The sequence below is a fragment of the Saimiri boliviensis genome, chromosome 12 (genome assembly GCF_048565385.1).
Source record: "Saimiri boliviensis isolate mSaiBol1 chromosome 12, mSaiBol1.pri, whole genome shotgun sequence".
Lineage (NCBI taxonomy): Eukaryota > Metazoa > Chordata > Mammalia > Primates > Cebidae > Saimiri > Saimiri boliviensis.
Window position 1 is genome coordinate 37,631,263 of NC_133460.1, and position 15,899 is coordinate 37,647,161.

The 15,899-nt window shown below is 38.6% G+C and overlaps 1 protein-coding gene across 6 annotated transcripts in view; it reads right to left on the bottom strand.

Moving 5' to 3' along the window:
* Positions 1 to 15,899, bottom strand: part of SMG1 (SMG1 nonsense mediated mRNA decay associated PI3K related kinase) — a 120,320-nt gene that overhangs the window by 73,671 nt on the left and 30,750 nt on the right. For all 6 annotated transcript variants that reach the window (XM_039478376.2, XM_074382240.1, XM_074382239.1 and 3 more), the window contains 9 exons: positions 14,071 to 14,234; positions 13,331 to 13,486; positions 9,142 to 9,278; positions 7,784 to 7,842; positions 6,131 to 6,344; positions 4,087 to 4,212; positions 3,611 to 3,683; positions 1,995 to 2,092; positions 390 to 563 (listed from right to left, as the gene is read on the bottom strand). In XM_039478376.2, coding sequence (XP_039334310.1) covers positions 390 to 563; positions 1,995 to 2,092; positions 3,611 to 3,683; positions 4,087 to 4,212; positions 6,131 to 6,344; positions 7,784 to 7,842; positions 9,142 to 9,278; positions 13,331 to 13,486; positions 14,071 to 14,234 — 1,201 coding nt within the window. The remainder of the gene's footprint in view (positions 1 to 389; positions 564 to 1,994; positions 2,093 to 3,610; positions 3,684 to 4,086; positions 4,213 to 6,130; positions 6,345 to 7,783; positions 7,843 to 9,141; positions 9,279 to 13,330; positions 13,487 to 14,070; positions 14,235 to 15,899) is intronic.

The following is a 15,899-nucleotide window of genomic DNA, read 5'->3' on the forward strand; positions in this document are numbered from 1 at the left end:
TATACACGTTTTCATAGGAGTTTCATCTTATGCTCAGAGATTACTTTCTGAGGCTTTTCCTACAGTGTGCTATTCGTAGTATGTTGAAAAACTAAAAGGAAACCCAACAATTTAACAGTAAAATTATAATAAATATTATTTTAAAACAAAAGAATAAGATTTAAAAATTCAGAGTGGCCTTTTGTCATGGGAGACTGGGGGAGTTGGATGAAAGGAGGATGAGATATAAAAGGATTCCTTTTCTGGCTATTTAAGAAAACATATATACATACATAGACACATGCTAAACAAATGGAGGATTAATAAGAGTTTACTAGGTAAAGAGAATAATTTACAATGTAAAACAATTTTATTTTTGAATGACACTTGAAATGTCTAAAAGCACTTACATCTGTTACATACGCCTCAGTAATTGGAGGACCCCGAATTGGGCTGAAGCGTTCCCCAATGCTCCTCACCACAGTACTAAATACCCGGAGAAGTGCGGCCAGTTTTGGTAATGACACTGATGGAGGAGGGACGTCTTCATCCACTGATTCCCCAGAGGCTACATGGCTGAGGTCCTAGATGTGAATTCACAGCATTCTTAAGCAGTGCATTGTTTAAAAAATAAAAAATAAAAACTCTCAAATATTTAAATCAATTCATTTTAGAATAAATTTTTAGAAAGAGGAATTGCGTGGTCCATGAAAATATTCATGGCTCTAAATATAAAAAATTTCAAAAAGCCAACATTAAACTCAATAGGCAACAGATTAAGGAAATAATCTCACATACCAACTCAGAAAGCTGTTAGGGAAAAATAAATTCTAGTACATATGCTCTAGTTATATATAGGTATAAATGAAGCCTGAACCTTTTGCCATTCCTCAATTAGTTTTCTGCTAAAAATCTCATTCTAGGTATTCAGTGAGCCACTCAGCTCAACAGTAAGTCCTCCAAACCAAGCACATGCACATGTAGAGCAAAGGGAGGTCATAGACCTGGCCTATAGATTTGTAACTGAGAAAGTATGATATATGAAAAGGACAAGAGTCGCAAAAAACAGGATACTAGAATCAATGTATGTATCTACCTAACATTAAGCACCCAAAATAAAAGAAGAAAATGAGATCTTAAGGATAACAAAGGGAAGCATCTCTGCAAACCAGAATGTGTGGCTTCTGAAAGGTAGATCAGCTTTAAAGGTGAGCTATGAAAAAAGACGTTCTAGGTGTGAAGGCAAAGAAATAAATGCAGAAGCAAAACATTTCCTTGCTTTTCTAGGAAACAGTAAACATATCAGTACAGCTAAAGGTACTGAATTCCTGTTGACTGTAAGTAGCTAAGATGAAAAAAACAAGATGAGACTAAATCTTTATAGGAGCCTTGATTGGTTGATCTGAATAGGGGAGAAACACGAAGAGATTCAGATAAGAGATGGCACAGAGTTAAGCCACAACAGTGGGGCCAGAAAAGCCAAGTACCATTAACAAGGGTTTCAGCAGCACTCTTAAAGCTCCTATGCTATATTGGGACAACTGCAAAAGCAGGCTGAAGCCAAGGCTTGTCCTCCAAAGTTTGATTCAAGATTTCCTGTACGTATGTAAGAGCAGAGTCTTTAGGGGCTTTTGGTGGAGAGAGAGAGAGAGAGAGAGAGAGAGAGAGAGAGAGTGAGTGAGTGTGTGTGTGTGTCTGCGCATCAATTTGCTTTAAGACTCTTCTGGGAACAAAAAATAAAATAAACAGCAGAAAATGTCTTTAGAAAAATACCAGCTACCAAGAGTATGTAAAGCTTTGTGAAACACGAAGCTTACAATGTTTCTTTTAATCTTTCCAGTAATTCTCCCGGTAACTTAAAAACATCTGAAAAAAATATGTTTAAAATATTGCAATGAGCTTGTAATATCTGCTTAAATGTCAGAAGGTTGGAACTATCTTAAACCTAGCACAATTTAAGATTTTTATTTGTTTTCTTAACAGAAATTTTAAGAAACAGCTTTCTGTATACTCACCTCAGCATATGCTTCCATGTCTTCTAGAAACTGACCAAGAAGAGTGGTAGAAAATGCAAGATCAGCTACCCAAAATGGCTCCAAACTCTGCAACCACCCTTGGAATCATGTAAGAAATTATGAAAGAGGATGGGGGAAAAAATTTCAAGTTAAAAAAATATCAGAGCCTTAAGAGGTACCTGGTTTTCAAGCAGCATATCCTAAAACACATCCTGTATCATAAAATCAAGACTGTTAAACATGCTGATCATGATTAACCAATACCTCTTTAATGCTGCAAAAATTAACATGTAAACGTTATTTCCTTACTTTTTCAGTAAATTTCTTAACTATACTGTCACTACACATGACTTAAGACTAAAACGATGGGCCATGCATGGTGGCTCACGCCTATAATCCCAGCACTTTGAGAGGCCGAGGCGGGCGGATCGCGAGGTCAAGAGATGGAGACCATCCTAGCCAACATGGCGAAACCCCATCTCTACTAAAATTACAAAAATTAGCTGGGTGTGGTGGTACGCGCCTGTAATCCCAGCTACTCCAAAGGCTGAGGCAGGAGAATCACTTGACCCAGAAGGCTGAGGTTATAGTGAGCCAAGATCACGCCACTGCACTCTAGTCTGGTGACAGTGAGACCCAGTCTCAAAACAAACCAAAACAAACAAACAAAAAAGACTAAAATGCCACAGTCTACCATTGGCCTCGCTAATCCCAGGTCCACATCTAACCATCAAAGGTGTATACTCATCTCCTCAGTGAAAATCAAACAGACCACTATCACTTGAATACCCTATTTTCAAAAGTTTATGGCATCAAGTAAGTTATGAGAAACTATGACACTTGAAACAAGCTGAAATGTGCACATGAGGCATGCTAGTCATTCGCTTAACTCCAAAAAAAAAAAAGGAAGAAACAACATTTCTCATTTGTGACAATTCTCCAAATTAATCCTGTATTTCACTTTAAAAAAAAAAAAAAAAAGCCAGAGAAACAACAAAAAGTAAAATAACTAGGATCTTCCTTTGTCCACTTCAGGGTATTACCACTACCATATACTCTTACCATATATTTACCTACCAGTACAAACTACAAGTAACTTGAGTAACTTCTATCTGTACTTACTCTCTCCATCTACTACTAATTTCCTCTGAAAAAATATATTTAGGGCTGGGTGCAGTGGCTCATGCCTGCAATCCCAGCACTATGGGAGGCTGAGGCAGGTCGATCACAAGGTCAAGAGATTGAGACCATCCTGGCCAACATGGTGAAATCCCATCTCTACTAAAAATACAAAAATTAGCTGAGCATGGTGGCACGTGCCTGTAGTCCCAGGTACTCAGGAGGCTGAGGCAGGAGAATCACTTGAACCCAGAAGGCGGAGGTTACAGTGAGCCGAGATATCGCCACTGCACTCCAACCTGGCAGCAGCGCAAGACTCCGTCTCAAAAAACAAGATATATTTAGCTAACAAATAATGTTCACTTACAATAAAACATTTCTCTGAAGCAATTAATTTTCCTGGATCATTAAAGTAATGGTATTGATACATGATCACTGAAGGACCAATGCTCCTCCCTGACAGTATTTAAATGACTGGTATAGGCTGCAAGACTTACCAGACACCTGCTGTGTGAGTGAAGGTTTCTGAGTATGATCTATATGCCATCCAACTAATATATCAACTGTATCCTTGATGGAAACAAAGAGAGAGGGGGCCAATCATTTTAAGGTATTACTGCCATTCACCTGTGGACCATTTCACAGTAAAAGATCTTAAAAGGAGCATCTTTGTTCTACTTACTTGACATTCTAGAAACTTGGAAAGGGGAGAGGGGACAGGAAAATAAAAGAAGTACATTTCTGACAACAATGAAATAGTTTATTTTCGTTAAATATTTTAAGTATAAAGGTCAGAAAGAAAAATGCAGATGACATTTTTTAATAAAAATGCAGCATTCAACCCTGGACCCTCAAATATCACTGATTATAGTCAAAGGAGTAGAGGCATTGTTTTCCATCTGATTCCCCAGTTTCTCAGACACACAACCATCCCCCTTACCCCATGAACTGAACAAGGGAGTGAGGAACTCACCCTAAAATTAGTGCTGAAAATATGAGGGTAACATCGAGCCACCAAAAGAATGCACTTAACACATTTGCAAAGCAATTCTGGTGTATCCACATTTTCAAGAATAGACTGCAGGCTGGTCATTACAAGCTTAAAAATAAAAGTTACAAACCGTGAATATTCAACAAAATAGGGAGAAAACAAGCAAATTAGATTCATTTTTTACTAAGTGACTATGTGAACAACTGAGTTTATGACCAAGAAAAATAGATTCTATAGTTTTAGTTAAAAAAAAATTGACTTGTAATCGCAGCTACTTGGGAGGCTAAGGCATGAGAATCACTTGAACCCAGGAGGCGGAGGTTGCAGTAAGCTGAGATTGTGCCACTGCACTCCAGCCTGGACAATAGAGTGAGACTCCATCTCAAAAATAAATAAATAAATACATATTAAAAATAAATTGAAAATATTTCACTCCACTAAGATGTTAGGCTACAATTAAATTCTGTTTTCTCTTCTTTAATGTTTGTTAATATTAGTCCTTAATAACATCTGTTTACATTATCTCAAATGCTCTCTTTAAGACTCTACCTGTTATTAAATTTCAAGTAAAAAAGTAAAACAGACTTGGGAAACTTTTCTATAAAATACAACAACGACTTTCCAAACTAAAATATAAAGCAGATTTTATATAATTTATACTTCAGTATATTAGCACTTGCTTCAAACTAGAATTAAAGAAGCTAAGTATGGCCCCACACATGAATAACATACAGGCTCATGTTACCATTATACACACATTTTTTTTTTTTTTTTTTTTTTTTTGAGACGGAGTTTCGCTCCTGTTACCCAGGCTGGAGTGCAATGGCGCGATCTCGGCTCACCGCAACCTCCGCCCCCTGGGTTCAGGCAATTCTCCTGCCTCAGCCTCCTGAGTAGCTGGGATTACAGGCACGTGCCACCATGCCCAGCTAATTTTTTGTATTTTTAGTAGAGACGGGGTTTCACCATGTTAACCAGGATGGTCTCGATCTCTTGACCTCGTGATCCACCCGCCTCGGCCTCCCAAAGTGCTGGGATTACAGGCTTGAGCCACCGCACCCGGCCTATACACACATTTTTTAAATACATATATGGCAAAAATAAAATCATAAATAATTATATGGTATTCCATTGAAAGAATATTTTGCAACTGTTAAAAAACACTTTTTCCTAAAAAAGGAAAAGCTCTGCTTTACATAGCAATCTTATAAAAGAAATGCTAGAATCAGAAAGCCATCATTTTAGGCTGGGTGTAGTGGCTCATGCCTGTAATCCCAGCAATTTGCGAGGCTGAGGTGGATGGATCATTTGAGGTCAGGAGTTTGAGACGATCCTAGCCAACATGGTGAAACCGTGCCTCTAGTAAAAATACAAAAATTAGCCAGCCGTGGTGGTGGGCACCTGTAATCCCAGCTACTCAGGAGGCTGAGGCAGGAGAATCGCTTGAACCGGGAAGGCAGAGTTTGCAGTGACCAGAGATCATGCCACTGCCCTCCAGGCTGGATGAGAGAACGAGACTCCATAACAACAACAAAAGAAAGAATGATTTTTTAATATATGCAGATACACAAATGTGAAATAAAACTAATGAGAGCTAGTATTCATTTACACATAATTATCTTATACTATCTTCAGTAAGAATTTGGGGCACATTATCAAACCAAAAGGCTCAGAAAGGAATTGTAATATTTAGTTCGTCTCTCTCAACAAATGTGAAGCATTCTTCTATCCAGCATTCCTAGTGGAGTTCCTATTTCCAAATTTGCAAATGATTCTGGTCCTGGACAACCTCAAAAAAACATTTCTAAAAACAAAACAGAAAAAAATCTCAAAACTAACATTTCAACTCTAACTTCAAGGCATATCCTTTACTCAAAATGAGAAAGAGGAACTTCTAAGACATATTTTCTATCAGCAGGTAATCCCAATTCTATGTTTCCCTTCTTCAAGCTCCCCTCCAAGGACATGTGTTACGGGACAATTTTCTTCCCACGTACATCATGCATTTTTCACCCTTCATTCTTACCTGCATTACAGATGAAAAGGCTTTCTTTTCTCCTACAGTCTCTAGTGCTTTGTAGGTGGCACATAAGTAGAGGAGTTTAACTTCATCTTTTGCAGATGAGCTAAATTTGCTAAAAATCCACTTGAAGATCTTCTCAGCCTCATAGCTCAGAGAAGCACAAAGAAGGCCAAGACAGCAAGCTCCCTCCTGTCTCAACTCCTGAAGCAATTTGCTACTGTTTATTTTAATGCAAACAAAAAACAAACACAGAAGACTTAAGTTTTCTATGAGGACATGAGTGACACGTTATAAAGAATGTCTTAGGGCCAGTGGTGGCTCATGCCTGTAATCCTAGCACTTTGGGAGGCCGAGGTGGGTAGATCACCTGAGGTCAGTTCAAGACCAGCCTGGCCATCATGGTGAAACCCCATCTTTAAAATTTATAAATAAATAAAGAATGTCTTAAATGGTTTTTTTAATTTATATTCAAACTATGTAAGAGGTGGAAATTTTCTCCACTCTAAATATTATATCCTGTCTAGCCTGCATTGCCAAAAAGTATGTCTGACATTAGACTTTCTTTTTACAAAATCAATTATTTACAGTGAGGGAATGCCCCCAAATGCTAAATTCCATCACAAACTTTATTAAACAACTCTCAGAAAAGGGCAGCAACATATAATTGAATAAAACACACTAGACATAACTACATACTGTGTAATATTTAATATGTAATCACTATTAAAATAAAAAATGGTACTAGGCAAATACAGAAACTTAAAAGGATAACAGAAATGATTTACGTATAACTTTAATAAGTAACTCTATAAAATAAAATCATCAAAAAGCACTGAGGTTTATGACAAGCTGCGATGCTTGCCAACACTGCAATTCTTTGGGAATCACCTTAATAAAAAATGACTGGAGATTCCAGTAACCAGAGAATAGATGGTTTGGATCCACTCTTACCCAAAGAAGAATGCTCCTTTTCACCGCTATTCTCTAAGCAATTTCAAATTCTCTGGTTTACAAAAACTAATTGTATTCATTCATGCCTGCAACAAGAATTTATGCCATTCCACAAGTAAGTGCTCAGTTACCTGTGACACTAGCAAATTAAACAGATAAAGTATTCCTGCCAGGCATGGTGGCTCACCCTTGTAATCCCAGCATTTTGGGAGGCGGAGGTGGGTGGATCAACTCAGATCAGGAGTTTGAGACCAGCCTGGCCAACACAGTGAAACCCTACCAAAAATTAGCCAGGAGTGGTGGCATGCGCCTGTAGTCCCAGCTACTCGGGAGGCTGAGGCAGGAGAATTGCCTGAACCCAGAAGGCAGAGGTTGTGGTAAGCTGAGATCACGCCACTGTACTCCAGCCCGGTCAACTGAGTCAGACTCCGACTCAAAAAATAAATACATACATACATACATACATACACACACACACACACACACACACACACACACACACACACACAGTATTCCTTTTCAAATGCACTCCATTTGTATCCAATGGTAATTAAGATATATATAATACAGACAAAAATGACAAGAGGACCTACTGAAATCAAAAGATGCCCATAAATAAAGCCAATGAGTTTGTCTTCCTGTGTATTTTTAAGTAACTTCTAAAAATATAAAGTCATTTAAACTGAACCATTATTAGTTACTTACCTTTCATTGAGCACATCATGTATAGCAGCCAAGATATTATCCAACTGTTTAACGAGTACCTTTAAAAGAAAACACATTTATAAACACTTCAAATTCCTATATTTTTAAGAATAGTATTATGTACTTTTTAACTTGTCGTCCTTCCAAATTTTAATTTAACAGCACTTGAGTGTCTTTATTATTCCCAGTCCCCATGAGCATATATCAGGAATGCCATGTTTACTTTCAGACTATAAAAGAAATTCACCCATTGGAAACACTGAGTCATGATCATCAACAAAAAAATAAACTCAAAAACCTTGTTTTATTTACTCTGAAATACATTTGAAAAACTGATTGATGATGGAGAGATACCTGGATAGATATGTGACGAAGCAGTATTCAGGGTAAAATGTTAATGACAAAAATTAGATGATGGGTATAACAGATTCAACGTCAAACTCGAAATTTCAACTTGCTATATATTTGAAACTTCTCATAATAAAAATTGGAAGAAAGAGAAACTTGCTTTGATCCAAATGTCATCTGCCTCACTACACCATTTTCATTAATTTTCTCCTACTCCATATCAAGTGCTTTTTTTTTTCTTTTCTCCATTTTTTAGATAGAGTGTCACTCTTTTTGTCCACACTGGAATGCAAATGGCATGATCTTGGCTCACTGCAAACTCCACCCTTCAGGTTCAAGCAATTCACCTGCCTCAGCCTCGCAAGTAGCTGGGATTAAAGGCATGTGCCACCACATCCAGCTAATTTTGTATTTTTAGTAGAGACTAGGTTTCACCACGTTGGACAGGCTGGTGTCAAATCTCTGACCTCATGATCCACCCACCTCGGCCTCCCAAAGTTCTGGGATTAAATGCATGAGCCACCGCACCTGGCCCATATCAAGTTCTTAATTGAAGGATAGAATGTGAAGAAAAAATTGTAACCCTTCCTACACTTTGTTGTGTTTCTGCTGTTGTTTTAAGAGACAAGGACTCCCCTGTTGCCCAGGCTGACATGCAGAGGTGTGATCATATCTCACTGCAACACTAAACTCCTGGACTCAAGGGATTCTTCCATCTCAGCCAGGCATAGTTGTGCAGGCCTGAAGCCCCAGCTACTCAGGAAGCTACAGTGGGAGGATAGCTCAAATCCAGGAGTTTGAGACTGCAGTTAGCTATAATTGTGCCACTGCACTCCAGCCTGGGTAACAGGGTAAAACCTTGTCTTAAAAAAAAAAAATTATGTATTAGCATCAAATTCTAGATCATCATAATACAGGTTTTCCCCCTTCTTAAACTATTTGAGGTGGTACTACCTACTTTATTATGAAAACACAAAAATCTTCATTATTTCCAAATATACTACACTTACCAGCTTATTTTCTGGTTGCTGAATAAATTCTTTCAACTGCTTTACAGTAGCCAGTCTTCGGTCTCTGTCGTCTTCCCGGGTGATCCTCCGAAGAAGATTCGACAATCGAGACTCATCAGAGTAAGACATCGATCGCTCTGTGAAGAAACATTTTGCTGTCCACTGAGTATAAACAAGCACAGAAGTTTTTAAATGTTTTAAATTACATCAGGCAGGGCATGGTGGCTCACACTTGTAATCCCAGCACTTTGGGAGGAGGGTAGATCACCTGCGTTCAGGAGTCTGAGACCAGCCTGGGCAACATGGCCAAACCCTATCTCCACAGACATTACAAAAAAATACACAAATTAGCCAGGCAAGCTGGTGTGCACCTGTAGTCCCAGCTACTCAGGAGATTGACAAAGAAGAATCACTTGAGCCCATGAGGTAGAGGCTACAGTGAGCCAAGATCACCCCACTGCACTCCAACCTGGGTGGCACAGCAGGACTCTCTCTCACAAATAAAATTACATCAAAGTCATAGTTTACTAGTCAATAAAAGCTCAGGGAATATAGGTCCAATCACTCTTTTGTTCATCCCTATATACTAAGTCCCAGCACAGTGCCTGGCACATAACAGACCCTCAAAAAAATATTCGCTCCAGTCTGGGTAACAAGAGCAAAACTCCGTCTCAAAAAAAAAAAAAAAAAAAAAAAAAATATTCGCTGAAGGAAATGAGAAATGAATCACCCTAGGCCAACAGAACAGCTCATTCCAGAGGACTGGCTGAGAGAGAAAAAAGAAAGGCTTAAGAACAACGTTCTTCAAGTCCATTCCAAACTGTTTTCAACATCCAGGTAAAGAGCATGGGTATAGGTAAATTAAATGACATCCACGGGATACAGATAAAGTCTCAATCAGGTAAAAACAGGATATAACCTTCTGCTTATCACCTAGGTATCCCACTGGAGGAAAACCTCTTTTTCACATTACCATCATTTCCCTAGGATGAAGTTTTAGGAAGCCACAATCACATGTTTAGTTCAACGAATGTCTAATTATCATCTACCACATGCAAGGTATGCCTCCACTAGAAAAGTAGCAAACCACAACTTTTCTCCCCTTCATTTTTTAACCACAAAAACAAGCAAACATAGTGAATACTATTAGTATATTAAAGATGCCTTTAAAAATTAAATTTTTGCTGGGCGAGGTGGCTCTTGCCTGTAATTCCAGCATTTTGGGAGGCCAAGGCAGGAAGATAACTTGAGCCTAGAAGTTTGAGACCAGCGTGGGCACATGGTAAAATCCCATCTCTACAAAAAATACAAAAATTAGCAGGGCGTAGTGGCACATGTCTGTATGCCTGTAATGCCAGCTACTTGGGAGGTTGAGGTGTGAGGACTGCTTTAGCCTGGGAAGCAAAGGTCACAATGAAATCACACTACCGCATGCCAGCCTGGGTGACAGAGCAAGACTCTGTCTCAAAAAAAAAAAAAAAAAAAATGAACCAAATTTTTATAAAATGTTTTCAACTGTGCTATTTACCATAATTAGCCAATATGTACATAAACAACAAATCACAAAGAGTCTGACAGTTTCATTTCTAAGGTATGAGAAAAAATTTATAATAAATTACAAGGCCCGCTACCGGGCTCATGCCTGTAATCCCAGCACTTTGGGAAACCAAGGCGGGAGGATCATGAGGTCAGGAGCTCGAGACCAGCCTGGCCAACATGGTGAAACCCCGTCTCTACTAAAGGTGTGGTGGCACACTCCTGTAATCCCAGCTACTCAGGAGCTGAGGCAGGAGAATCACTTGAACCTGGGAGGTCGAGGTTGCAGTGAGCTGAGATCTTGCCATTGCACTCCAGCCTGGATAGCAGGACAGGAATCCATCTCAAAAAAAAAAAAAAGAAAAAAAGAAAAAACTACAAGGGGAACAACACACGCTGGGGTCTCCTGAAGGGTGAAGGGGATCAATAAAAACAACAAATGGGTGCTAGGCTTAATACCTGGGTGATGAAATAATCTCTACCACAAACTCTCATGACACAAGTTTACCTATGTAACAAACCTGTCCTGGTACCCCTGAACTTAAAAGTTTAAAAAAAAAAAAAAAAAGGAAATAAAAAAGAAAAAGAAACAACAATGAGAGAATAGGACTTTTACAAATCCCTAACCCACAGAGTATTTCAATAAGGATAGATACCAAAAATGTCATCAAGTTACCAGCTTGGAAATTAGGCTCTATTTACAACTCTGTCACTAGTAAACTACATGACCCTGGGCCTTTGGAGAAAAGGAATTGTACTAAAATAGCTTTAGAGTCACTATTTAGCTTCTATAATATTGGAAGTTTAAAGCTTCAAACACTCTATTAAGAAATAGTATAGCCTTTGAATTAATCATTCCACTTGTGAAAACTTATAAAAAGAATCAGTTTTTTAAAAGTTATATACCAACAATAAAAGCTACAGACACAAAGATTTTCACCAAGATGCACAGAGCACATATACAGTAAAAAAAAAAAAAAAAAACCAACTAAATATCCAAAAAGTAATTACATCTGACAGAGTCCGTAAGTCAGAAATGTGAATTTCATACACAGTTTTACTGATAAATTTCTCCTTAAGGAAAAAAATGATCATTACCTCTAATCTTCTGAACTTTCAAGGGACTCACCTATACAGTGAGGCTATGTTATAAGGCAGAAATGTTATCAGTGCATTTAACTTTAGAAAAGTGCCCATCTAGGCCGGGCCCAGTGGCTCATGCCTATAATCCTAGCACTCTGAGACACTGAGGCAGACAGATCACTTGAAGTCAGAAGTTCATGACCAGCCTAGCCAACACAGTACAATCCCATTTCCACTAAAAACAGAAAAATTAGAGGCTGAGGCATAAGAATCACTTGATCCTGGGAGGTGGAGGTTGCAGTGAGCAGAGACTGTGCCACTGTACTCCAGCCTGGGCAACAGAGCAAGACTCTGTCTCAAAAAAAAATTTTCTTTAAAAAGGCCTGGCGTGGTGGCTCACTCCTATAATCCCAGAACTTTAGGAGGCCAAGGTAGGCAGATCACCTGAGGTCAGGAGTTCAAGACCACCCTGGCCAAAATGGTGAAACCCCATCTCTACTAAAAATAAAAAATTAGCCAGGTGCGGTGGCATATGTCTGTAGTCCTAGCTACTTGGGAGGCTGAGGCAGGAGAATCACTTGAACCCAGAGGCAATGGTTGCAGTGAGCTGAGATTGCGCTTCTGCACTGCAGCTTGAGTGACAGAGTAACATTCCATCTCAAAACAAACAAAAAACAAACAGAAAAGTATCCACTCTGGGAGCCAGGAGGAGGGACAGCATCAGGAAGAATAGCTTAATGGATGCTGGGCTTAATAACTAGGTGTTGGGATGATCTGTGCAGCAAACCACCATGGTACATGTTTACCTATGTAACAAACCTGTACATCCTGCACAGGTACCTTGAACTTAAAAGAGAAAAAGAAGCCGGGCGCGGTGGCTCAAGCCTGTAATCCCAGCACTTTGGGAGGCTGAGGCGGTTGGATCACGAGGTCGAGAGATCGAGACCATCCTGGTCAACATGGTGAAACCCCGTCTCTACTAAAGATACAAAACATTAGCTGGGCATGGTGGCACGTGCCTGTAATCCCAGCTACTCAGGAGGCTGAGGCAGGAGAATTGCCTGAGCCCAGGAGGCGGAGGTTGCAGTGAGCCGAGATCGCGCCATTGCACTCCAGCCTGGGTAACAAGAGCGAAACTCCGTCTCAAAAAAAAAAAAAAAAAAAGAGAGAAAAGAAAAAAAGAAAGTACCAACTCTCTATATATATCCATATCCTCTACAGGCCCAAGACTTGCTGTAGTTAAGAGTCCACATACACTATACATTCAGTATCCATGATAACTGGGCAAACCCTTTCTGTAAAATCTTACCCAGTTTTCTAATCCTGTTTTAAGATAACTCTTTCAAAATGTATTTTAACCTTTCTAATGGGAAATTAATAGTTCACAGGAAAAGAATACAAACAATTTTTACCTATAGAGTAGAACAGTCAAACTGCACAGTAGTTGACTTGCACAGTAAACTAATCAACTCAGGCCTGTCCAAAGTCATTAGTAAGACGAATCCAGGGTAAGAGGAGATACGAGTCTTTGGAAGGTGTATGTGATTGGTCCCCGTTTTCCCAGCCTTACCCTGTGATTTCCTCATGTCTTTGGTGGCTAAAGCACGACTGCCATGCTGAACACTGGTGAACTCAGAGCTGGTCACATTGTTAACCCTCAGCTCTTGCCCCAACGACTTCCGACCATAAGTATTTTCCCCAGATCCTCCATTGACACTGTAGCCACCTACAAACAGCAATGTTTACGTTATTTAAATATGGCTCTGTTTCATTCAGTCAATTCCTGAAAGCTCAGGATCTAATCACCCAATCTGCAGCTCAACCAGTCTTTGCTTCTCCTACCTTTTTCCTGTGCTGTATGCTTTGCAATAATTTCGATTTCTTTTTAATATACCTTAGAAGTTAAATTAATTTCATTTTGATCCCTTCATTGGAAAGTAAGCAGAAAAATGAAAACAGAATTAAACCAAATTTTGCACCTTGTTTAAAAACTTCCTTGAAGTTTAGAGGAGAGGCAGTAGCCAGGAGGAAGGTCAAGCTTAGCCGAATATTTTGAAAACAAAACAGGATTGTATCGTTTTTGTAAGAAAGCTGCATTTATGAATTATGTAAGGGAAAAAAATTCAAATTTTAAAAATAATAAACAGATAAACTTCCTATGAAGTTTTCAGAAATAACACTGTATTTGTTACTTATATTTTAAACATATTAGAAGAAAGTGATAAAGTTGAGGTGTAGGAAGGCAGGAGGGTAGGTTACATAGGTTAAAAAAAAAAAAAAATACTTGTAGCAATAGGAAAATATATATACCCTTTTCGTCATTCTGTATGTCAGCGTGGACTCTGGTATCATCGTGCCTTTGCCGAGACACCACAGCTGAATTTGAAGGTTGCAGTCCATAAGAAGAAGAACCACCTCTATCTCTGGATGAAGAATATTTTAAATTATCTGGGTCGGCTGATGCACTATCAGTTCTATAAAAAGAGAAAAGTATAAGATTAGAACTTCAAATAACACAAATCTTTCTTTATATAAGCCTCTCTCTTCTCCCAACTTTTACATTTAACCATTACTTTTATATTTAGTATAACAGGTACTATACGTTATATGTAAGCACTCAGCTATCTAATAAGAAGTCTTTCCCTGGGAAGAGATTCTCAATGGCTGAAATGCCAACTTTTCAGTCTCTTCTACTGTTCTAAAGACTCATTCAGAAATATAAATAACTACTGGGATTAGGGTGACTTTGCTCATTTTAGGCACTGAAAGTCTCCTATCCTAAGCAAAACGAGATAATCGGTCACTCTGGTGCAGAGTTCTCCTCACATGACTTGATAGTAAGAATAATTCTTTTTAAATTCTCCCACCTTGAGTGGGTTAATCAATCAAAAAATTTCAGTCTTTCCTGTCATAAAAATAAAAAACACTGGCAGCATGTCAGGGAAGGGCAATGTCTTACCAAGTTAGATTTCCTAAGTACTGATTATATTTAGGTAGTATAGTATTGAAGGCCTCACTAAAGATGCTTTAACTGTAAAAAGTAGTAATCAAAATTTTAAAAAGTAAAAAAGTAGACATTTTAAGAAAATAAAAAGTAAGGTATCAGGAATTCAAAATCTATAATGGAAAAGTTGTGGTTCATAATCTATTTAAAATTTAGGTACTATTTAGAATAATACCTGATGCTTATATAAGCAAACAAGTGGGGTACAGCCAAGGGTAAAAGCATGTCCTTATCCAAGTATCTGCTCTATGCTTCAACTGCCTCATAAGTAAAACAGAGCTGAGTTAAAAGACTTCTTGCCCAGCACAGTGGTTGACACCTATAATCCCAGCACTTTGGAAGGCTGAGGTAGGCAGATCACGAGGTCAGGAGATCAAGACCAGTCTGGCCAACATGGTGAACTCTGTCTCTATTAAAAATGCAAAAAATTAGCCGGGTGTGGTGGCAGGCACCTGTAATCCCAGCTTCTTGGGAGGCTAAGGCAGGAGAACTGCTTGAACCCAGGAGGCGGAGGTTGCAGTGAGCCAAGATCATGCCACTGCATTCTAGCCTGGGTATCAGAGCAAGACTCTGTCTCAGGGGAAAAAAAAAAAAAAAAGACTTCTCATGAGTCTTATTCTTCCAGTCATCAATGATAAACTGTCAAGAAGAAAACACAAAATACTCTGCTGCAGCATATGAAAAATCCAAGTAAGTTCTTCTACTGATTTTCTCCTGAGAGGAACAACTTTCTGAAGGGAAAGAAAAATGAAAAAAAAAAAAAACTACTATGATATTTACTAAAAATGCTTTCTGAACCCATAATCTTTTAGAAAAGTTTAGGACACTGGCAAGGCCAAAAAACAACCTATTCCTCTACCCTTCGCCCCTCCCTCTATGTGTAAAAGTGACAGCAGTGTTTGTATACTATATTTATTTTGCTTAGAGTGTGTAAGTCTTTCCTTGCTCCCAAAAATACTAAATATAAAATTTTGCATGGCCTCAATTAGTTGGATACCTTGATCTGTACTTACTGGAATCACTGTCAATATTGAATGAAGAGAATAGGTCCAATGAAACTTGAATATCTAACTGGTACAAGTCATTACTTTTTTTTTTTTTTTTTTTTAATAGAGATGGGGTTTCCCCATGTTGG